Source organism: Amblyraja radiata, chromosome 32 (assembly GCF_010909765.2).
Source record: "Amblyraja radiata isolate CabotCenter1 chromosome 32, sAmbRad1.1.pri, whole genome shotgun sequence".
NCBI lineage: Eukaryota > Metazoa > Chordata > Chondrichthyes > Rajiformes > Rajidae > Amblyraja > Amblyraja radiata.
In genome coordinates this window covers 28683208-28708365 of record NC_045987.1, presented here as the reverse complement: position 1 = coordinate 28708365, position 25158 = coordinate 28683208, and the positions used below count along the sequence as shown (strand labels likewise).

Below are 25158 nucleotides of genomic sequence, written 5' to 3'. Positions count from 1 at the left end.
CTTGGTGTAGGTATGTTACAAAACTTACCTTCAGCGGCGCTGCAGTTCTATCACTGGCCGTGTGCGTGACTTTGGCGCCTTTGAGGAGGGAGGGGCGGGATTAAAATGCCGTTTTCCCCTGCCTGTCCAAGATATATTTTCTCGGGCTACTACCTGATGCTGAAAATTCGTTCCGACTGCCGTTCTCGGATAAAAAAAAATTTAAACCGCGGGACAATTGAAGCGCTGGAGTAAAATAAAATGCGACTTCTAATGCCGTCAACGCCGACAACGGGACGGATCTCAAGTACGGGACAGAACATAAGGTAAGTCGTTTATTTTACATATAAACTTGCTTCTTAGGATTACTTTAATCAAAGTTTCATCAGCGAAAATGTGATTATATAAATATAAGAACCAGCAGTGTTTTTCCTGCCGATATGGGGTTTAAATTCTTCGAAAACTGCAACGTTCCAATCGATCGCGTTCCACAAAATCTCATTCGCAAGATGATTAAAATGGCCATTAATTTACAGGAATTAAACACTAAATTCCTTCCATTTGGCCTATAAATTCATAACAATGAGATTTTAAAATCATGTTATATTGTGAATTCTTGTGTGTGTTATTTGGACACTTAGACTATTTAAAAATGTTAACCTTTTCATAAGACATGGATAGATGTTTAGATCTAGTAATTGAATTTTGTAATTAGCTACAATTAGGTAACTAACTAATTATATGCTTTAATTTCAGGTCATCCAAGTAAGATTGTTTCATATTTGTTTCAGAATGCTTCAATCTATAATAACTGAAAATTTTGTTCAGTTCTCTTAATTTTTAAGAAAATTATGGGCTTTTGACTGTCCACGATCACAGCTTTTGAGTTAAGTCAATGGAAAAGCAATAGGGACCAAGATGCTAATTTCAGCGTATGAAAATGGCCATAACTTTTTTAATACTGAAGATATGAAAGTGAATTAGGTGTCAAATTAAACTTCTATTTATACTTTATCTGATGGGATAAATTGCAGACTTGATTTTTAAAATCTCAAAATGTTGTGACATTGCTACTCGGTGGGCCGAAGGGCCTGTTTCTGCGAGGTATCTCTAAAGAAAAACCAGCTTTGTGTGAAAGAGTCAGAGGGCGAGCAGTTTTTGTGCATCCAGGAGAACCTTTAACGAGAATCCCAGGATAATCCACAAAACCGGCACAAAATCTGATGTTAAGGAAAGTGTTGAAGTGGCAGAGGTTTTTGGAGACAGTGATGTTAATTCTGTAGATTTCATAGATATTGTGGAACAAAAATCAATTGGGGGAAAGCTGATTTTAATATTAAAAGGAAAGACCAGGCAAAAGCAGACTGAGAAAAGTGACTTGCAACTGTGTCTATTTCCAACAAGTGGGATAAAAGTAAATCAAACCTAAGTTTATCCAACCCGTCCTCTGGCAGGCCCTCAAATCCAGGCAGCATTCTGCTAACCTTCTCTCCAAAGCCTGCACGTCTTTCCTGTAACGCGGCAATCAGAACGACATGCCACACACCAAAATCGGCCAAACCAACGTCCTATAAAGCTGCAACATGACTTCCTGACTCTTATGTTCAATATCATAAGACATAGGAGCAGTATGAGGAAACTTTGATCATCGAGTCCGCTCCACATACAATCATGGCTGACCTATTTTTCCCTCTCAACCCCATTCTCCTGCCTTCTCACCTTTGACATCCCCTTACTAATCAAGAACCTATCAATCTTTGCTTTAAAAATACCCAATGGCTTGTCCTCCACAGCAGCCTGTGGCAATGTTTTCCACAGATTCACCACCCTCTGGCTAAAGAAATTCATACTCCCTTTATTCATTTCCTGCATCCCTTTATTCTGAGGCTGTTGCCTCTGGAACTAGCCTCCCACTGTTGGAAACGTGCTCTCCACATCCACTCTATGTTGGCCTTTCACTATTCATTGTGCTATATATCATACTGTACAGAGGCACAAAGTGTTGGAGAAACTCAGGTAGCTTTTCTGGAGAAAGACTCAAAATGCTGAAGTATCAGCGGGTCAGGCAGCATCTCTGAAGAAAAGGAATAGGTGACATTTTTGGTCAGAAACTTGTGAAAGATAAGGTGGGGGAGTGAAGAAAAGGCCAGAACAAAACAGGGTCGGCAACAGATGACCTCAGGAAGGATGGAGTCCATCATGGCTCATTGTTGGCTGTGGAAGATGTGATGTCAAAGATACAAGGATGTGAACAGTAGAACTAGTAGGATGACTAGAGTGAGAGGGGAGGGGATGGGGGGGGGGGGAGGGAGGGGGATGGGGGAGAGGGGGGGAGGGGGGGTAGGAATGCAGGAATTAATTTTGATCTAATTTCTCTCGTTTCAATTATTATGACAAAATAATTTTATTTTACCTTATGCATTCTGTTAAATACAGTTCAATGTATGATATGTAGTTCGACAATCAGTACTTCTGTTCATCTCATCCACTATCATTTGATTTTTGATTTTCGTCCGATTAACAAAATCATTTTGAACAGCAATCATAAACAAGTGAGAGTTTAATGCAATAATTCCACACAATTGTAGATGGAGAATATCTGCCAGAATCTTTGGTGAGCTGCAGTACTGTGGGAAGTTGCAATGTAGCAATTTCACATTTGTACTGTATAGCTGTCATAATTAATAGACAGCAGTGCAAAATTCCATAGGAAGACAATAGACAACAGGTGCAGTAATAGGCCATTCGGCCCTTCGAGCCAGCACCACCACTCACAGTGATCATAGCTGATCATCCACAATCAGTACCCCGTTCCTGCCTTCTCCCCATATGCCTTGATTCTGCTATCTTTAAGAGCTCTATCTAACTCTCTCTTGAAAGCATCCAGAGAATCTCTGCCTTCTGAGGCAGAGATTTCCACAGATTCACAACTCTCTGGATGAAAAAGCTTTTCCTCATCTCCATTCTAAATGGCCTACCCCTTATTCTTAATGCGGGGCCCCTGCTTCTGGACACCCCCAACATAGGGAACATGTTTCCTGCCTTTAGCATCACCAATCCCTTAATAATCTTATATGTTTCAATAAGATCTACTCTCATCCTTCTAAACTCCAGAGTATACAAACCCAGTCACTCCATTCTTTCAACATATGACAGTCCCGCCATCCCGGGAATTAACCTTGTAAACCTACGCTGCACTCCCTCAATAGCAATAATGTCCTTTCTCAAATTTGGAGATCAAAACTGCACACAATACTCCAGGTGTGGTCTCACTAGGGCCCTGTACAACTGCAGAAAGACCTATTTGCTCCTATACTCAACTCCTCTTTTGTGAAAGCCAACATGCCATTAGCTTTCTTCACTGCCTGCTGTACCTGCATGCTTACTTTCAGTGCCTGATGAACACCCAGATCCCGTTGTACTTCCTCCTTTCCTAACTTGACACCATTCAGACAATAATCTGCCTTCCTGTTCTTGCCATCAAAGTGATAAACTCACATTTATCCACATTAAACTGCATCTGCCATGCACCTATTCTTCGTACCTCATCTTTTCTCCCTGTATTGCCCTTTTAGTTATATTGTCCTGACCCAATATGTTGTCTCTCCCTTTCCCTCCATAGATGCTCATTGAGTCTCCCCAGCACTTTTGTTTTTACTCAAGATTCCAGCATCTGCAAATTTGTGTCTTTCAATTGATGAGTTTTGTTTTGGTGAGTTTGCTCTTTATCCTTGCAGTGATGTCTGGGCACTGTGCTATACGATGCTGTTATCAGGTTGCTGGATTGCTTCCGCCCACACTTACATCTCGATTTGCAATAAAGGTGCTGATACAGGGCCACTGTGCTTCTTCAATGCAATGTAAGTTTAGCTTTTGCCACATCCAATCACCACCTCTAGGTAACAGCACCCTGAAAATAGTGCAAGTGTTCAGCAGGAAAACTTTCTATTATTAGATTTCCTGTGTTAAAAATCTCTATTTCTACTTTTTACCTCAAGTGTCATGCAGCATTGCGTCTCTGAAGTCATGTATTACAGCTTCTCTTTGTAGCCGAGGCTGTGCACAAACGCCCAATATTAGTGCTCATAGATTTAAGGGCCTGTCCCACTTACGTGTCCTTGGCTCGTAAATTACATGACCTTGTGGTCGCGTTGAGGAGCACGGGCATCGTGTGGCCACGCGGGGCCGGTCCCACTGAGAAGCGTGGAGGGGTATGTAGTTGTGCGCGACATCGCGTGGGGCTCCGAAATTTTTGGTGCGAACGGTCAAAGTGGGACAGGCCCAAGACCCTGGCGCGAAGCAACGTCTCACCTCCAACAGCAGCAGAAGCAGGCAAACGATCGCCGAGCTCGGCCTGGGGCTCACGGCCGTTGCGGTCCGGATCCGTCCCCACTTCTACTCCCAGAGCGGGGTCAAGAAAATTGAAGATAGACACAAAATGCTGGAGTAACTCAGCGGGACCAGCAGTATCTCTGGAGAAAAGCAATGGGTGACGTTTCGGGTCAAGACCCTTCTTTCAGATTGAAGAAGAGTCTCAACACAAAACGTCACCCATTCCTTCTCTCCAGAGATGCTGCCGGTCCCGCTGAGTTACTCCTGCATTTTGTGTCCATCTTCAAATGACGTCACGCGCTCCAGACGGCTGTGCTTGCGCATTAAATCGTGCACGGCCTTCGCGGGACCGTCGCGCCTCGACGCAACCACGAGGTCGTGTAATTAGCGTGCCAAGGACACGTAAGTGGGACAGGGGCTTTACACTCCCTATTAGATTGATCACTTCCTAAAAAAATGCCTCCTCTTGCAATGACTAATACCAAAACTACAGCACAACATCCTATCCTAAACAATATTGCAAATAACACTGTTAATTCTGAACCACAGCAGCATAGTGTTAGCTTAGTTTAGTTTAAAGATACAGTGCGGAAATAGGCCCTTCGGCCCACCGAGTCTACACCGCACAGAGATCCCTGCACCTAACATTATCCAACACACACTAGGGACAATTTTACAATTATACCAAGCCAATTAGTTTAAAAACCTGCATGTCGTTGAAATGTGGGAGGAAACTGGAGATCCCGGAGAAAACCCACATAGTTCAATAGACAATAGGTGCAGGAGTAGGCCATTCGGCCTTTTGAGCCAGCACCGCCATTCACTGTGATCATCCACAATCAGTACCCCTTTCCTGCCTTCTCCCCATATCCCTTGACTCCGCTATCTTTAAGAGCTCTAAATAACGCTCTCTTGAAAGAATCCAGAGAATTGGCCTCCACTGCCTTCTGAGGCAGAGATTTCCACTGATTCATAACTCTCTGGGTGAAAACGTTTTTATTCTGAAATGAGGAAAAATCTTTTAGAATTCCATTCTAAATGGCTTACCCCTTTTTCTTAAATTGTGGCCCCTGGTTCTGGACTCTCCTAACATTGGGAACATGTTTCCTGCCTCTAGCGTGTCAAATCCCTCAATAATCTTTTACGTTTCAATAAGATTCCCTCTCATCCTTCTGAATTCCAGTGTTTACAAGCCCAGCCGCTCCATTATTTCAACATGTGACAGTTCTGCTATCCCGGGAATTAACCTTGTGAACCAACGCTGCACTCCCTCAATAGCAAGAATGTCCTTTCTCAAATATGAAGACCAAACCTGCACACAATACTCCAGGTGTGGTCTCACTAGGGCTCTGTACAACTGCAGAAGGACCTCTTTGCACCTATACTCAACTCCTCTTGTTATGAAGGCCAACATGCCATTCGCTTTCTTCACTGCCTGCTGTACCTGCATGCTTACTTTCATTGACTGATGAACAAGGACACCCAGATCTCGTTGTATTTCCCCTTCTACTAACTTGACACCATTCTGATAATAATCTGCCTTCCTGTTCTTGCTACCAAAGTGGATAACCTCACATTTATCCACATAAAACTGCATCTGCCCACTCACCCAACCTGTCCAAGTCACCCTGCATCCTCATAGCATCCTCCTCACAGTTCACAATGCCACCCAGCTTTGTATCATCTGTAAATTTGCTGATGTTATTATTAATCCCTTCATCGAAATCATTAATGTATATTGTAAATAGCTGTGGTCCCAGCACCGAGCCTTGCGATACCCCACTAGTCACTGCCTGCCATTCTGAAAGGGACCCGTTAATCCCGACTCTTTGTTTCCTGTCTGCCAACCAATTTTCTATCCGTCATCATTCTACCCCCAATACCATGTGCTCTAATTTTGCCCACTAATCTCCTGTGTGGGACCTTATCAAAGGATTTCTGAAAGTCCAGGTACACTACATCCACTGGCTCTCCCTTGTCCATTTTCCTAGTTACATCTTCAAAAAATTCCAGAAGATTAGTCAAGCATGATTTCCCCTTCGTAAATCCATGCTGACTCGGACCGATCTAGTTACTGCTATCCAAATGTGCCGCTATTTCATCTTTTATAATTGACTCCAGCATCTTTCCCACCACCAATGTCAGGCTAACTGGTCTATAATTCCCTGTTTTCTCTCTCGCTCCTTTCTTAAAAAGTGGGATAACATTAGCTACCCTCCAATCTACATGAACTGATCCTGAATCTATGGAACATTGGAAAATGATCATCAATGCGTCCACGATTTCTAGAGTCACTTCCTTAAGTACCCTGGGATGCAGACCATCAGGCCCTGGGGATTTATCAGCCTTCAGTCCCATCAGTCTGTCCAACACCATTTCCCGCCTAATGTGAATTTCCTTCAGTTCCTCCGTCACCCCAGATCCTCTGGCCACTAGTAAATCTGGGAGATTGTTTGTGTCTTCCTTAGTGAAGACAGATCCAAAGTACCTGTTCAACTCGTCTTCCATTTCCTTGTTCCCCATAATAAATTCACCTTTTCCAGTCTTCAATCGACCCACATTTGTATTAACTAATCTTTTCCTCTTCACATACTTAAGAAAGCTTTTACTATCCTCCTTTATATTTTTGGCTAGCTTGCCTTCGTACCTCATCTTTTCTCCCCGTATTGCCTTTTTAGTTATCTTCTGTTGTTCTTTAAAAAATTCCCAATCCTCTGGCTTCCCGCTCATCTTTGCTATGTAATTCTTCTTCTCTTTTATTTTTATGCTGTCCTTGATGTCCCTTGTCAGCCACGGTCGCCTCTTACTCCCCTTAAAATCTTTCTTCCTCTTTGGAATGATCCTGCACCTTCTGTATTGTTCCCAGAAATACCTGCCATTGTCGTTCCACTATCATCCCTGCTAGGGTATCTTTCCAGTCAACTTTGGCCAGCTCCTCCCTCATGGCTCCATAGTCCCCTTTGTTCAACTGTAACACAGACACTTCCGATTTTCCCTTCTCCCTCTCAAATTGTAGATTAAATCTTATCATATTATGGTCACTACCTCCTAATGGCTCCTTTACCTTGAGTTCCCTTATCAAATCTGATTCATTACACAACACTAAATCAAGAATTGCCTTCTCCCTGGTAGGCTCCAATACAAGCTACTCTAAGAATCCATCACGGAGGCTCTCCACAAACTCCCTTTCTTGGGGTCCAGTACCAACCTGATTTCCCATGCCAATTTTAACTCCTGATTCAACTTGCACCCTATATCCAGGCTACTGTTTGGGGGCCTGTAGATTAGTCCCATTAGGGTCTTTTTACCCCTACAATTCCTTAGTTCTATCCATACTGACTCCATATATCCTGTTTCAATGTCACCCCTTGCATGGGACTGAATTTCATTCTTCACCAACAGGGCAACCCCACCCCCTCTGCCCACCTGTCTGTCTTTTCGATAGGAGGTATACCCTTGAATATTCAGTTCCCAGCCTTGGCCCTCTTGCAGCCATGTCTCTGTAATTCCCACATCATACTTGCCAATTTCTAACTGAGCCTCAAGCTCATCCACTTTATTTCTTATTCTTTGCGCATTCATATACAACACTTTGACTTCGGCATTCACCTCCCCTCTCACACCGCTCACAATTGGCCCTGACCTTACTCTCTTATCCCTTGTCGAACTTTCCTTCCCATTAATTTGGGAATCTTTTGTCACTTCTCCTGTACTCACTTCCCCTTTAACTCCATCTTTATACTCCCAATATTTCAACCCCTCCCCCCCCCCCCCCACTATTTCGTTTAAACCCACATGTGTAGCACTAGCAAATCTGCCCGCCAGAATGTTGACCCCCCTCCAGTTAAGGTTAAGGGGAGAAGGTACAAATGTTTTTTTTGTTTTATGAATATCTGGCTTTTATGAATATCAGGACCTAATGATTCTATATGGATTATAGAAACTAACATGCTGACAATGTGTTAACAACAACGTCCAGTAGATCCACAGTTCAGCTGAGCGGAATGGAAATGCCCTGTGACATTCCTTAAAGCATTGGTATGTCTGATAGTCCATATTAGACCCTGTGACAACAGGCGATGCTATTTACAATAGCTCAGACACTTGAAGACAACCAACACATACAATGCAACTGTGTCAGCTGCTCCTGCTTCAGCAAGTCCCAGATAAAACACAGATCTAGATGCACTGGAGAATTCACCTACACTGGTCAGATCTAGTGTGGTTCATTGCAATTGCAATTCCCAGCACAGTCCTTGACATCCAAAGAAAAGAGTAAGTTCAGTTATCTAATTTTCACTTAAATATTTCTAATTTTTTTAAAGAATCTTTTAAAAAGGACATTTTTATTTTTCACCAATTCAAGAAATTGTAATTCTTTATTAACATCTGAATATCAGAGACATTTAAAATGTGCTGCCCAGCCAATTGAGACACGAGAAACTGCCGATGCTGGAACTTTGCGCAAAACACAAAGTGCAGGAGGAACTCAACAGGTCAGGCAGCAACTGTGGAGGGAATGGGCAGGAAATTTTGGGTCAGGATCTTTCTACAGACTGACTGGAATAGGAGGTAGTTGGTTGGAAAAGAGAGTCTGGATCTGGACAAAGCCCTCAGAGCGCAAGAGGATAGGGGGTGATCTTTTCGAGGTGTAGATGGGGTAAATAGAGAGATAGATGGGGTAAATGCACAGTCATTTACGCAGAGTAGGGGAATCGAGAACCAGAGGACAAAGTCTTCTAGAATGATGTGGAGGGGGCACAGAACGGATTTACTAGAGGACAGAAAGTGCTGGAGTAATTCAACGGGTCAAGCAGCACCTCGACAGAAGATGAATAGGCGATATTTCAGGTCGGGATCCTTCTTCAGACTGATTGGAGTGGGAAAAGAAAGCTGGAAGAGAGGTGGGGGCAGATGAAAGCCAGGCAAGTGATAGGTGGATACAGGTGTTGTTCCAGGTACATGCCACTGGGTTGTAAACTTCCCAAGCAGCAGACCAGGTGCTGTTCCTCAGTTTGCACGTGGCCTCACTCTGGCCCAGGATTTAAAGATTAGAGAGGGTTTGACCATGTTTCAGGCATATTTCCTGAAAACGAGGTTATTTCAGGTGTCCTGGCATAGAAGACCTCACCTCAGGAAGAACTTCAGCAGAAACAGAGACGCTGGGAGAAAGCCTTGGCATCCTTGCAAGAGACCGGGTGGGAAGAAATGTAGGCAAGGCAGCCGTGGGAGAGTGGATTATGTTAATGGCAGTGAATAGTTTGTCTCCTGAAATAAAGCCAGAGAGATCCAGAAAAAGGAGGGAAGTGTCCACAATCATCCACGTGAATAAGAGGGCAATGTTAGTGGCAATGGCGATAAAATTAACCAGTTCCACATGGCACAGAAGCAGCACCAATGCATTGATGCAATGGAGAAAGAGTTGGGGACCACTGGAGAACATAAATCCGTTCTGTGCCCCCTCCACATCATTCTAGAAGACTTGTATAACACCATATGGCCCTATGACCTATGACCGTATGACCTATGACTTTGGTTAGGCTGCCTTTGGAGTATTGCCTGGTTCAGTTGCTCCGTTACAAGAAGGATGTGAAGGCTTTGGAGAGGGGGCAGCATGAGTTTACCAGAATGCTGCCTGGATTAGAGGCTTCAGCTACAGGAAGAGGTTGGATAAACATAGAGAATCCAGGCAACTATAAACCAGTGAGCATCACGTTAGTGGTAAGAAAACTATTGGAAATAATCCTTCGAGATAGGATTGGTTCTCATTTGGAAAGAAAGCCAGCACGGTTTGTATGCGGCCGGTTGTGTCTTACTAACTTGATCGAGGTTTTTGAGGAGGTGATGAAGGAGATTGATGAAGGTAGGGTGGTGCATGTGATGTACATGGATTTCAGTAAGGCCTGAGGATTTCAGTAAGGTTCATTGTGGTAGGCTAATCTAGAAGATCAAGGCACAAACATTGAGGGCTGAAGGGCCTGGTCCTGTGCTGCATTGTCCTGTTCTATTCCTTGAATGTGGTGCCCAAAATGGAACACGATGCTGTAGTTGTGATGTGACACTGTTATATAAACACTTCATCATGACTTCCTTGCACTTATACATAGGCCAAGATTCTATCTTTAGTTTAGTTTAGTTTAGAGATACAGCATGGAAACAGGCCCTTGGACCCACCATGTCTGCACCGACCAGCGATTCCCGCACAGTAACACTACCCTACATACACTAGGGGCAATTTACATTTATACCAATTATACAAACCCAAGACAATCAACCGATAGATCTGTACATCTTTGGAATGTGGGAGAAAACTGAAGATCTGGGAGAAAACCCACTCGGTCACGGGGAGAACGTGCAAACTCCGTACAGACAGCACCTGTAGTCGGGATTGAACTCTGGCCTCCGGCGCTACAAGCCACTGTAAGGCAGCAACTCTACCGCTGCGCCACCGTGCTGCACGCTATTTTGAATCACTTTCTCAATTGACCCTGCCTTTTCCAGCAAACTATCCCCTCTGTTCTTGTAGCCCTTTTAGAATTGTAAACTCTAGTTGATATTGTTATTCCTCCATCTCACATTCCACAGTGTTGACATCCATTTGCCACCCGTCTCCCCATTCAACTCGACTGACTCAACTCCCATTACTATCACTATCCTCAGTCACACATTCCACTACACTTCCAAGAGACATCATTTGCCTTAATCAAATCCATGCTAACATTCTCTAATAAATGCACATCTCCACTTACCCGCTTTTTCTTTCTAATTATTGCAAATGATTGTGTCTCAAACTCACCCCACCACTAGGGTTAAACTGAGTCAGTTACCAGCTTTATCCCCATGCCCATTTTGAACCAGTGTAATACCGGAAACACAATGAACTGAAGATGCAGGAATCTTGAGCAAAACACAAAGTGCTGGAGGGATTCAGCAGGTCAGGCTGTGCCTGTGGAATGGATGGACAGAGGGTATTTTGGGTTGGGACCCTTCTGCGGATGGATAAAGTAGAAGGAAGCAAGCTGGCAAGGAAAGGTGGGAGTGGTACAAAGCCTGGGAAGTGATAGGTGGATAAAGGTGAGATGGGTTGATTAGCAGATGGGTGGAGAACGGCTAGAGGTGAAAAGAAGACAAAAGGCTGTCAGATAAGGAGAGAAGAGGAGGAGTGAACAGATAACTAGACAGACTGCAACAGGCATGTAGACAATTGGAACAGATATATAGAAAGATTTCCGAGAGATACCAAAGCAACAGGGTTATCTTAATGGGTGACTTTAACTTCCCCAATATTGACTGGGGCATGCTCAGTGCCAAAGTCTTAGTGGGGCAGAATTTGTGAGGTGCATCTAAGGGGGGTTCTTGAAACTATATATGGGTAGACCAACCTGAGTTTAGTTTAGTTTAGTTTAGAGATACAGCGCGGAAACAGGCCCTACAGCCCTCCAGCCCACCGGGTCCGCGCCGACCAGCGATCCCCACACATTAACACTCTCCCACACCCTAGGGACAATTTACACTTTAAACAAGCCAACTAGCATACAAGCCTCTACGTCTTTGGAGTGTGGGAGGAAACTGAAGATCTCGGAGAAAATCCACACAGGTCACAGGGAGAACGTACAAACTCCACACAGACAGCACCCGTAGTCGGGATGGAACCCGGGTCTCCAGTACTGCAAGCGCTGTATGTCAGTAACTCTACCTATACGCCACTGTGCCGCATGAGAAGGGAAGATGCTGCACCTTGTGTTGGCCAGGTGACTGATGTTACAATGCCAGAGTATTGAGTCATCACAACTCCTTATGTTTTAATATTATTTTCAATAGAAGAGCAGGCCGGTCCTTGCGGGGAAAGTACTAAACAGGAGTAAGGCAAACTACAGCTTTATTGGGCAGGAGCTCAGGGAGGTACACAGGGAGCTATTGTTATCAGGTCAGTCTACATGTGATGAACCACTCAGGAACGCATCCTTCTGCCCACAATGTTTGTGCCAAACATGATGCCAAGTTTACACTGATCTCATCCGCCAAGACATGATCCATATCTCTCTATTCCCTGCGCTTCCATGTGCCTATCTTGAAGCCTCTCAGACACCTCATTTGTATCTGCCTCCACCCCAGGCAATGCATTCCAAGCCCCCACCCACTCTCTGTGTAAAACACTTGCCCCACACATCTCCATTCAACCAGCCCCCTCACCTCATAGCTATGCCGTTGGACATTTCCACTCTGGGGAAAAAGGTTCTGACTGTCTACCCTATCTATGCCTCTCATCATTTTATGTACATCTATCAAGTCTCCCCTCAACCTCCGCCTTCCATGTGGTAATCGTTTAAAAAACAATTGAAGTTTGGAGATTGAAGTTCAGAGCCGGTCTGCTCCGGTGGGGAGCTGGGATAGGGATGGCAAAGTGAAGGAATCTTTATGGGATTGTAAATTTGGTCAAGAATAAAAGGGGAGTGATGCAAGATTTAAGATGGAATCAGACAGGGCCTTTGTGGATTATAAAGAAAGAAAGGAAAGAACTCACGCTGGCCATCAGAAGTGTCAAAACGGGGCCACAAAATGTCATTGGCTTCTTCATCATCTTTCGTGTCCATCTTCCACGTTTCAAATGTTGACATCGCTGTCATCGTCCGTCCTGAAAAGGACGCAAGCTTCCGGCGTCAGTCAGTGGGAGCCATCACTTGTTGCAATAGATGAAGGTGGTAGCAGAACTAGCTCAGGATACTTCCAGTTACCAGCCCCGCCACATGGATGCTTCTGCTGTTTATAGCAAGATTCGAAGCAAGAGTGAGAAGTGGGATCACTCAAGATCAAGCAGGGAATTTGTGCTTGGAGTCTGGGAAGTAGAAGAGGTACTAAACGGATGCTTTGCATTTGTTTCCACTAAGGAGAAGGAAAGGGAGGACAGTGACATAGGTTTAAGTTTAAGTTGATTTATTGTCACATGTAGCGAGGTAGAGTGAAAGCTTTTGTTGCGTGCTATCCAGTCAGCGGGGGAAAGACAATACATGATTACAATCCAGCCGTCCACAGTGTACAGATACAGGATAAAGGGGTAACGCTTGGTGCAAGATCAATTCCAGGAAGGTTTGATTAAAGTAATTTGCAGGTCTCCAATGAGGTAGATGGGACCGCTCTCCAGTTGGTGAGAAGATGGTTCAGTTGCCCGATAAGAGCTGGGAAGAAACTGTCCCTGAATCTAGAGGTATGCGTTTTCACACCTCTGTACCTCTTGCCTGATGGGAGAGGGAAGAAGAGGAAATGACGGGAATGAGACTCATCCTGGATCATGTTGAAGATCCTTGGCACTAGGTTACGAGGTTCTCAATCTCCTTCCTGTACTCTGTCTCATTATTACTTGATGTTTGGCCCACAATGGTGGTGTCGTCTGTGAATTTGTACATTGAGTTGGTTTGGTATTTGGCTGCACAGTCATGAGTGTACAAGGAGTAAAGAAAGGGGCTGAGAACACATCCTTGTGGGACACCAGTGTTGAGGATTATCATGGAGGATAATTTGTCCCCTATCCTCACTGATTATGGTCTGTTGGTCTGGAAGTCGAGGATCCAGTTGCAGAGATGAGCGCTGACTCCAAGATCCACAAGTTTATGTAGATGAGCTTGGATGATATTATACTGGTGTTGAAAACAGAGCTGTCGTCTTTGAATACAAAGCTGACATAGGTGTCTCTTTTCTCCCGACATTCCAGAGACGAATGTAGGGCCAGGGCGTTGGCATCACGTGTGGACATGTTGTGGCCGTTGGTGAACTACACATGGTCAAAGCCGCTGGGTGGACTGGGTTTAATTACTTTCCATAACTAGCCTCTCAAAGTACTTTGTGATGGTGGATGTCACGGCCACTGGGTGGTAGTGGTTAAGGCATGATTTCTTGCCTCTCTTTGGCACCAGATCAGTAGTCTGTTGAAGCAGTTGGGCACCTCAGAGTAGAGATTGATTAAAGACGTCCGTGCACACTACCGCTCGCTGCTCCGTGCAGTTCCTAACGACACGGTCAGGAACTCCGTCTGGGCCAGTTGCTTTCTGTGGGAAGGCCGATCTAACCTCTGCAACAGTGAACCTGACCACTCGAGTTTGATGGGACGGATATCATCACCTCCAAGTGGGCATTAAATTCATCGTGGCTGCCTGACTTTGCTCTGCAGCCAGTTATAGTAATCAAGCCTAGCCACTGTCTGTGGGAATCTGATGGAGAACACTAATCTGCAAAGGCAGTTTGAGATTAAGAAGCAGGAGGTGTTAGGGCTCTTAAAGAGCATTAAGGTGGATAACTCCCCAGGACATGAAGGGATTCATCCCAGGTCATCGAGAGATTGAGGGAGCCTTGATGAAGATCTTTGCATCTTTGTTAACCACAGAAAGTTCTGGAGAGTTGAAAAGCGGTTCATGTTGTTCCTTAATGTAAGACGGGAAATAGAGAGAATCCGAGGAATTGCAGGTCTGTGATGTGACCTCTAATTCCTTGGATTCTCTCGACTCCACGGGGGGGGGGGAGGGGGGGAGGGGTAAATGGGGAGGAGAAAGGGGGTTGATAAAAGGGAAACGTGGGACTCAGTGAGGACAGTGAGTGTGCGGAAGAGGGAAAAGAAGCAGGTTGACTGGGGTGGTGGGAGATGGTGTGAGAAATGTGTGTACATGGAGCAGGATGGGCTGGGGAAGAAACGGGTGTTATTTGAAATGGAAGAATTGAATGTTCCCACTGCTACAAAATCAGAATATGAGTTGTGTGGCGATGCGCTGTAGATGATGGTTCACACCAAAGATAGACATAAAATGCTTGAGTAACGCAGCAGGTCAGGCAACATCTCTGGAGAAAAAGAATAGGTGACGTTTCGGCTTGAGTCTCAAGCAGTTTTCGGCCCGAAACTTCACCTATTCCTTCTCTCTAGAGATGCTGCCTGACCCGTTGCGTTACTCCAGCATTTTGTGTCTAGCTTCAGAATATGAGTTTCTATTCTTCCAGTCTGTGTCTGGCCTCAGTCTGCTAATGGAAAAGTCCAAGTCAGAAATTTCAAAATGGGAATGGAAAGGGGAATTAAAATGGTTACAATGGCAGCTCCAGCAGAGCGGGCCTTTCGAGCGCAGGTGTTCAGCCAAACAGTTGCCCAGTCTGCGCTTGATCTCGCTAATGTAAAGGAGGCCACATCAGGAGCACTGATGCAAGAAAGAAGACTAGAAGAAGACTAGACTGTGGGGAGTAGCTGTATGTCAAGCAGTAAGAGCGGGGACGGGAAGATGTGGCATCATGTTGAAGATGGCCGAAATGTTGGTGAATGATGTGCTGTATGCGGAGGCTGGTGGAGAAAAAGGTGAGGAGCAGGGGAAGTCTATCCTTGTTCGGTCTGGAAAGATGGGGAGCAATAACAGACACAGAGTAGACATGGGTGAACACTGAAGACTGCACCCAGAACAGTAGAGTGGAAGCCATGTTTATAAGAACATTCACCATTTTCCAGTCCTCAAACACCTCCTATATATACAGATAGACAGATACTTAAATAGCCATAGAAAGATATGGCCTTAGCAGATGGGATTAGTATACATGGCAAAAAGGTTGGCATGGTGGGCAAAAGGGTCTGTTTCCATGCTGAGTATCTCTGTAACTCTGTCTGGATTTTACCCTCTGCAATTCTCACCGGAACGATCCTGAGTAACCAAGGACACCAGGCAGTCTATCCATTGTAAGTACAGCTCGCCTTTCCAGTGTCTACTCCTCGACTGCCCCAACCACGGGAGAAAAAGGAGGGAAGAAGATAACACGTTCTTGCCTTCCATCACAGCGCACTATGGTGGATGTTTATGTTGATTTTTATATCATTGTGTGTCTTGTTGCATTTTTCGTATGACTGTATGGCAAATCATTAATTGTTAAGGGCTTCGACACGCTAGAGGCAGGAAACATGTTCCTGATGTTGGGGAGAGTCCAGAACCAGGGGCCACAGTTTAAGAATAAGGAGTAAGCCATTTAGAACGGAGACGAGGAAACACTTTTTCTCACAGAGAGTGGTGAGTCTGTGGAATTCTCTGCCTCAGAGGGCGGTGGAGGCAGGTTCTCTGGATGCTTTCAAGAGAGAGCTAGATAGTGCTCATAAAACTAGCGGAGTCAGGGGATATGGGGAGAAGGCAGGAATGGGGTACTGATTGTGGATGATCAGCCATGATCACATTGAATGGCGGTGCTGGCTCGAAGGACCAAATGGCCTACTCCTGCACCTATTGTCTATTGTCTATCGAATCCCGTGTATGTTTTTACATACTTGGCTACTAAATTAACTACAATTACAATTACAATTAATTAATTGGTTCCCTCAAATTCCAACTCCATCTTCCTTTGCCGAGACTCCGACAGCAACTTCTGTCTTGGCGATCACTGCCTTATTCATTGATATCTCCTCACCCATGCCCTCAAGTTCCCCAATATCACACCACATGACGCTTTTGTACATCGCTGATGGTCTCTGACCAACTTCACCCTTCTAGTTCCCATGCCAATAGTATATCTTGGAAAACAAAAAAACACTGGGAATCATAAAGAAAATGCTAGTAACACTCAGCAGGTCAAACAGCATCGATGAGAAGAGAGAGAGAGTTAATGGTTCGTTAAAGGCTGAGCAAGGGTCTTTGACCTGAAATGTTCTGCAGACCTACAGTGAAAATACTCTTCTGTTTCCTAATTCCAAATAATTGGATTCTGCCTGTGATCCATGGGAGCTGCAGCTTAGGAGGACGACTCATGTGGACAGGCACGCTGACCTACTCATGTGGACAGGCACGCTGACCTACTCATGTGGACAGGCACGCTGACCTACTCATGTGGCCAGGCACGCTGACCTACTGCCTGGGTCTTGGTGCTTCAGTGTGAATAGGATGCAGCAGAGAAGTGTTTCCACACAGAGGTTTCAACAGGTCACACACCATCGGTTATAGAGTCATACAGCACGGAAACAGGCCCTTCTGCCCAACTCATCCATGCTAACAAAGACGCCCCACCTAAGCTAGTCTTGACCCAAAACGTCACCCATTCCTCTCCAGAGAAGCTGCCTATCCCATTGAGTTGCTCCGGCATTTTGTGCCTATCATCAGTGTAAACCAGCATCTGCTGTTCCTTCTAGTCACATCTAGTCCCATTTGCCTGGTTTTGCCCCATATCCCTCTCAATCTTTCCTATCCATGTACATGTCTTTTAAATGCCTGCCTTCTCCAGCGGCCCATTCCACGTACCCCACCCTGAGTGGAAAAAGCTGTCCCTCATATTAAATATTTTCCCTCTCACCATAAACCAGTGTCCTCTAGTTCTTGAGTCTCCTGCCCTGGGTAAATGGATTTAGGACCATGAACTGAAGGATCCGGGGAGAGGGTTGGGAACATCAACAAACAATGCTGACATCTTCAATGTCCTCTCAACCCTACAATGAGGCTGAATCTGGAGCACGGAGTGTCTGAGCAGAAGCTGTCATAAAAACAGCGCCGACCGTGTGAGATGTACATCACAAACTGACTAGAGGGGGCCGCCACACGGTGCCTCTGCTCCAGTCACATCAATGAAACCCATCGAGAGAAGTACAACACCAACGCGATCACATCCCAGTGACCGGGTACCACATCTACCACATCTACCACATACCACCCTGAATGTAAACTTCCATTTTGGACCCAGTGGTGAGAGATACAAAATGCCATCTTCCAGTTGTAAGATTATTCAACATGATTGTGAGATTGTCAGCCCAGATTATAAATAAAAACACAGAATGAATCGTCTCGCACAATGCCTGGTCATTTCTCATCACTGAGCCCTCCATGGAACTGGAAGCGTCGCTAACGTCGGGAACGATCACTGTTTCATTACCAACGCATCTGACATTTAGTAATTGTTTTAATTGGGCCCAGTGTAGATGAAGGCATCGCCATTAAACCATGGTCGTAGATTGGTTGTTGCTGACAAGGAGCTGCAGGTGCTGTTTCAACGGAAGATAGATAGACGCAGCTTTAGGGCTGTAGCGGGGGCAGGCAGGAGGGCGCTGGTAAACGTGTCCATCTCATGTCAAGGGGCAAACGGCGGCCGCTCCCTGAACGCGCCCGGGAGGGGGGCCAGAGTCTGGGTGTGAGCATGTACACGGCAGCGGTACCCGCTCACACGGTGATCCACCTCTGCTTCACCCCAGCCCGGCCTGCGCCCCGCACCGGGGGCGATGCAATCACACACGGTCGTGTCATTCACTGCTCCCCCCCCTCCCGACCATCATCTCAGCGCCACGCCGCACCCAGGCAGGGTGGTGTATGGGTCGGGGCAGGGTGGTGTATGAGCCGGGGCTGGGTGGTGTATGGGTCGGGGCTGGGTGGTGTGGGGGTCGGGGCAGGGTGGTGTATGGGTCGGGGCAGGGTGGTGTGGGGGTCGGGGCAGGGTGGTGTATGGGTCGGGGCAGGGTGGTGTGGGGGTCGGGGCTGGGTGGTGTGGGGGTCGGGGCAGGGTGGTGTATGGGTCGGGGCAGGGTGGTGTATGGGTCGGGGCTGGGTGGTGTGGGGGTCGGGGCAGGGTGGTGTATGGGTCGGGGCAGGGTGGTGTGGGGGTCGGGGCAGGGTGGTGTATGGGTCGGGGCAGGGTGGTGTGGGGGTCGGGGCTGGGTGGTGTGGGGGTCGGGGCAGGGTGGTGTATGGGTCGGGGCAGGGTGGTGTGGGGGTCGGGGCAGGGTGGTGTATGGGTCGGGGCAGGGTGGTGTGGGGGTCGGGGCAGGGTGGTGTGGGGGTCGGGGCAGGGTGGTGTATGGGTCGGGGCAGGGTGGTGTGGGGGTCGGGGCAGGGTGGTGTGGGGGTCGGGGCAGGGTGGTGTGGGGGTCGGGGCAGGGTGGTGTGGGGGTCGGGGCAGGGTGGTGTGGGGGTCGGGGCAGGGTGGTGTATGGGTCGGGGCAGGGTGGTGTGGGGGTCGGGGCAGGGTGGTGTGGGGGTCGGGGCAGGGTGGTGTATGGGTCGGGGCAGGGTGGTGTGGGGGTCGGGGCAGGGTGGTGTGGGGGTCGGGGCAGGGTGGTGTGGGGGTCGGGGCAGGGTGGTGTGGGGGTCGGGGCAGGGTGGTGTGGGGGTAGGGGCAGGGTGGTGTGGGGGTCGGGGCAGGGTGGTGTGGGGGTCGGGGCAGGGTGGTGTGGGGGTAGGGGCAGGGTGGTGTGGGGGTCGGGGCAGGGTGGTGTATGGGTCGGGGCAGGGTGGTGTGGGGGTCGGGGCAGGGTGGTGTGGGGGTCGGGGCAGGGTGGGGTGGGGGCCGGGGCAGGGTGGTGTGGGGGTCGGGGCAGGGTGGTGTGGGGGTCGGGGCAGGGTGGTGTGGAGGTCGGGGCAGGGTGGTGTGGGGGTCGGGGCAGGGTGGTGTATGGGTCGGGGCAGGGTGGTGTGGGGGTCGGGGCAGGGTGGTGTGGGGGTCGGGGCAGGGTGGTGTGGGGGCCGGGGCAGGGTGGTGTGGGGGTCGGGGCAGGGTGGTGTGGGGGTCGGGGCAGGGTGGTGTGGAGGTCGGGGCAGGGTGGTGTATGAGCCGGGGTAGGGACTGCGGCAGAGAGCCTACAGCGCGGGCGGGCGGGCGGAGACGCCGTCTGATGCCGCAGACCACACTGGCCACCTTCTCTCTCTCCCTCCATCCCTCCCCTGTCTGCCCGCCCGCCCGCCCGCCCGCCCGCTCGCCCGCCCGCCCGCTCGCCCGCCCGCTTGCCGCTGACAATCCGCAGACATTTTACTCGGGGAGCGTGTTTATGTGACAGCGGCAGCCCAGCTACCCCGCCTCTCGCTCGCTGCACTGCGCTCCTCAGTAGCGGGGAGGGGGGGGGGGGGGGGGGGGGGGGGGGGGGGGGTGGTATTTAGCTCCAAAGTCTGATCCCGGTGAGGTTGTCGCCCCCATTGTCCATCTGCCTCGGCCAGGCTCTGACTGTCACCTAACATCCATCACACGGCGCCGTGCGGCTGGCGGCTTTGTGAGAGGCAGATGCAGCAGAGACACACACACACACACACAACACATAATCTCATCCCCGCATCTGCACCGGCCTTCCCCATCTGCCCCCACCCTCCCAACACACAACGCCATCGCCAGCAACTCCTCGCTGCAGCACAAAGCCGGCAGCCGGTCCCTGTCTGGGACTGTCCCCGCCCTCCACCACATTATAGCCGGTTACTTACTCTCCCCGACCACCGCCTTCAATCCGATCGGTGCCATGGTGCTCGCTCACTCACTCGCTCGCAGCCCTCGCTATCCCTTCACAATCAGCTGACTGACTGCAGAGAGCAGCCAGACGTCACTGGCCCCAGCCAATTCCCGGGTGGATTAGCATGAACACCAGCCTCCGCCTCCGCCGGTCCTCTCGCCTCTCGCCTCTCGCCTCTCGCCTCTCGCCTCTCGCCTCTCGCCTCTCGCCTCTCGACACACCGAGCAGATGCAATCAACACCGACACTGCACCGCTATAAATCTGCCGTATCCGTGTCATATGATCATCATATGTTCAGCGGCTGCCAGGCGGCATCGGGGGCAACGCTGCACACACTGGCATCCTGAGCAACATTCGCCGATACAGGTGCAACATTTGTGTGTGAGTGTGTGTGTGTGACAGAGGGCATGGGGGGTGAATGGGGCATGGGCGAGGGGGTATGCGGCAAAAGGCAGGGTTCGTGTTTACTGCTAATTCCGCACAGGCAGAGAGAGGCGTGTACTGTGAGGACAACTCACCAGTGACAGAAACATCCCAACATGTCACCGGCTGAAATGATGCGGTGACATTTCATGTTTTACCCCGATATGAAAACAGTCAAATAACCATGGAGTAAACGGGGCGCGGTGTTGCGCCGTCAATCCGCCGGCAACGTGGCCCCTGGGTACTGATTACATGCGGGGAAGAGACCACATTAGAAACAGAACTGCAAATGCTGGTCAATACACAAACAGGTCGGGCAGCAGCATCTCCGGAGAACATGGGTGGAGAGGTGACCTTTCGGGGGAGCCGTGCAGAGCCCGGGGAACAAAAGATCAGCGAGTGGATTGAGTGGATTACTGAGAAACACCAGTGCTGTCACTGTAACAATTCAATTATAGGATCATGTAGCACGGAAACAGGCCCTTCGGTCCATCGCGTCCATGCTGACCAAGTGACCTCTCTAAGTTAGTCCCATTTGCCCGCGTTTGGCCCATATCGCTTCAAACGTTCCCTATTCATGTACATCTCTAATTGTCTTTTTAAAGTTATTATTGTGCGTGTCCTCTGACAGCTCCTTCGACATCCCCACAGTGTGAAAAAGTTGCTGACCTGATCCCATCTTCCCCTCGCTCCCCTCTCTCCCCACCTTAAATCAATGCCCTTTAGTTTTAGATGAACCAACTCTCGGGAATAGACTGATTATTCACCTTATCTCTGCCCCTCTCACAGATCTCTGGAAGATCGCATTTCAACCTCCTATACTCCCCATGAAAGAGTTCCAGCTGATCCCAACTGAAACTCTCTAGTCCCAGTAACATCTTTATGTATCTTTCCTATACCCTTTACAGCTTAATGGCATAGAAACATAGACAAAGGAGTAGGCCATTCGTCCCTTGGAGCCAGCACCACCATTCAATATGATCATGGCAGATCATCTAAAATCAGTACCCCGTTCCTGCCTTCCCCCCATATCCCTTGAATCATTTAGCCCTAGGAGCTAATTCTAATTCTCGCTTGAAAACATCCAGTGAATTGGCCTCCACTGTCTTTTGTAGCAAAGAATTCCACAGATTCACAACTCTCTGGGTGTAGAAGTTCTTCCTCATCTCAGTCCTAAGTGGCCAACCCATTATTCTTAAACTGTGACCCCCTGGTTCTGGACTCCCCCAACATTGGGAACATTACTTCTGCATCTAGCCTGTCCAACCGTTTAAGAATTTTTTATGTTTCTATAAGATCTCCTTTCATCCTTTTAAATTCCAGTGAATTACATCTTTGCTATAACTAGTTGACCTGAACTGCTGGTATTATATGCTTCATATTAACAATTAGTGCTTTATTAAAGCTGTATAGTGGTTTATTACTTTTAAAACGTTTAACGTTTAACGTTTCACCTTGCTGGAGATTGCAGGTTGGGAGGATGGCAGAATTATTGCAGTACTGAAGGAGGCCATTCAGCTGATGAAGTTCTTTGCCAGTATTTTGTAAACGTGACACAGCTAATGTAAAAGTGGCAATTGTTAGCTTCAGGTATTGTGTCGAGTGTGTAGAATGTTGCTCATTGTCTGAACTTTGAAGGGTTTTGCCTCTCAACATTGACAAGTATCTTTGTGCTGTTAAGTGTACTCGCGTACTATTACCTGGGACCAGGCGGGAAAGAGGAGTGGGAAACAAGACCAGATCAGTTGTGATCATATTGAATGGCAGAGTGGAGCGTTTAGCTTCAGACCAGTTCCACTATTCAGTACAACTGTCACTGATACAGTGCCCTGTTGCTGTCTATTTCTTATGATCCCTTGATCCTTTTAACCATATCTAAGTCCTTCCTGGATATATTTAATAATTTGACTTCAACTGCCTTCTTGGTGAAAATTCCATAAATTCGTCACTCTTTGAGTAAAGGGGTTTCAATTATGAAGGTTTACCCATATCTTTAGACAGTGGACTAAGTTAGAACAAGCTAGCCAATTGGATACAAAATTGGCTTGAAGTTAGGAGGCAAAGATGATGGTGGATGGTTGCACAAGTGCAGCGCCACAGGGATTGTGTTGGGTCCACAGCCATTCATTGTCTATTTCATGTGAACATAGGTGTTCATGGTTAGTAAGTTTGTGGATTACATTAGTGGCACAGTGAACAGTGAAGAATGCTATTTAAGATCACAATGGGATTTTGATCAACTGGATCAATGGGCTGTGGAATGCCAGATGGAACTCAGACAAATGTGAAGTGTTGCAAGTTGGGAAGAAAAAGGGCAGGAGTTACACAATAAAGGGTATGGGTCTCGTGAGTGTTGTAGAACAGAGAGACCGTGAGATGCAGGTACATAGTTCCATGAAAGTAGATTAGATGGGGAAGAAGCCATTTGACATGCTTGCCTTTACCAGCTAAGTGTAGGAATTGGGACCATATTGCAATTGTACAAGCACCATGTGTAGTTTTAGCCGCCCTCAAATAGGAAGGCGGAAACTGGAAAGGGTGCAGAAAATGTACAAGGATGATACCAACTGAACGTTTGAGTTATAGGGAGAGGCTGCCAGTTTCCTCTGGAGTGAAGGGGAATGAAGGGTGTCCTTATTGATGTCTATCAATTCCTGAGGGATAATAATGCCACAATCTTTCCCCAGCTCAGGGGATTCTTAAACTAGCAGACATAGTTTTAACATGAGATAGGAAAGATTCAAAAGGAGACAGGAGGGGCAACATTTTCACAGAGAGTGGTGCATTGATGGGTCAAACTGCCAGAGGAATGGTACTGGCAGATACAATACAACATTTAGACAACACATGGAAAGATAAATGTCTAGGAAAGATTTGGAGAGATATGGGCCAGGTGCAGACACATAGGATTAGCTTGGTTAGGCAACTTTGTTGGCATGGTCACGTTGAATGGAAGGGCCTGTTTATGAACTGCATCGCTATATGACTCTATAACTTCCCCATTATGGGGAACACACTTCCTGCACTTAAGTCTGATCAGTCCCATTAAAGATAAAACATGGATCAGAGAACAATTCAGCACAGGAAGATGGCTTTCAGCCAGTGATGTCTGTGCCGAACATGATGCCAAATTGAATGAATAGCTTTTGCCATTGCAAGACCAAGGAGCTAATTGTTGACCTTAGAGGAGGGAAGACGAGGATCCACAAAACTGTCTTCATTGATTCTATCTCAGGAAGTAGTTGAGGCAAGAACTATAACAATATTTAAAAGACATTTGGATAAGGACATATCTATGAACGGTTTAGCGGGATATGGGCTAAATGTGGGCACTTGTGACTAATGTAGATGGGGCATCTCTGTCGCTATGGGGAAGTTTGACCAAAGAGCCTGTTTCCATGCTCTATGACTCTATAACTTTATGGGTTGGTGGTGAAGAAAGTCAACAAATTCAAATTCCTGGGCATGCATGTCTCTGAAAATGTGCCCTGGGTTCATTGAGGAGATTCAATATGTCAAGGAACCCTCGCCTCAACCTCTACAGCAGAGAGCATCATGCTTGCATCATGTGTAGGAAGGAACTGCAGATGCTGGTTACATCATGGACTGGTCTGGCATCTCAAATGCCCAGGAATGACGGACATTACAAAGGGTGATGGACACTGGCTGGATCATCATGGGTACTGACCTCCTCACCATCGAAGGGATCAACATGACTTACTACAAAAAGGCAGCTAGCACCACAAAGGACTCCAACCACCGGGCAGAAGGTAGGTTCATGAACAGCATCTTCCCAACAACCATGCAGCTGTTGAACACTACAAACACTAACACTTAAGTATACATCGTCTTGGCTGCATGAAGGACTTTGGGCTTTTTGCACTAACATTGGGGTTTTTCATTTCTTGAATAGTTTTGTTTATTATGTTATCCTTGAGAATTTGTTGTTCTGTTGTTGTTAAATATGATAATTAAACTCTCTTGATTCTCCATGGCCTTCCATTTTCTGTATATATAATATGTGCTTATTTCTTATTTGAAAGCCTCTGAAATGATCGTGTTTGCTGACTGCCACCCCTGGCAGCAAGTACCACTCTCTGTAAAAACATTGCACCACACATTTTCTTTAAACTTTCCCCCTCTCACTTTGAAGCTCTGCCCTCTACTCTTTGACATTTCCACCCAGGCATGTACATTTCTGACTGTCTACCCTCTCCTTGCCTCT

The 25158-nt window shown here is 47.3% G+C and overlaps 1 protein-coding gene across 2 annotated transcripts in view; it reads right to left on the bottom strand.

Annotated features, from left to right (window-relative positions):
- The window catches only part of stxbp1 (syntaxin binding protein 1), a 108403-nt gene extending 87732 nt beyond the window's left edge, over positions 1 to 20671 (bottom strand). Inside the window, exon 1 of one of the 2 annotated variants that reach the window (XM_033049373.1) lies at positions 20484 to 20671. In XM_033049373.1, the coding sequence (XP_032905264.1) occupies positions 20484 to 20520 (37 nt within the window). In that variant the 5' untranslated portion in view covers positions 20521 to 20671. The remainder of the gene's footprint in view (positions 1 to 20483) is intronic. The other variant, XM_033049374.1, reaches the window with a different exon arrangement.
- Positions 20672 to 25158: the final 4487 nt, after the last annotated feature.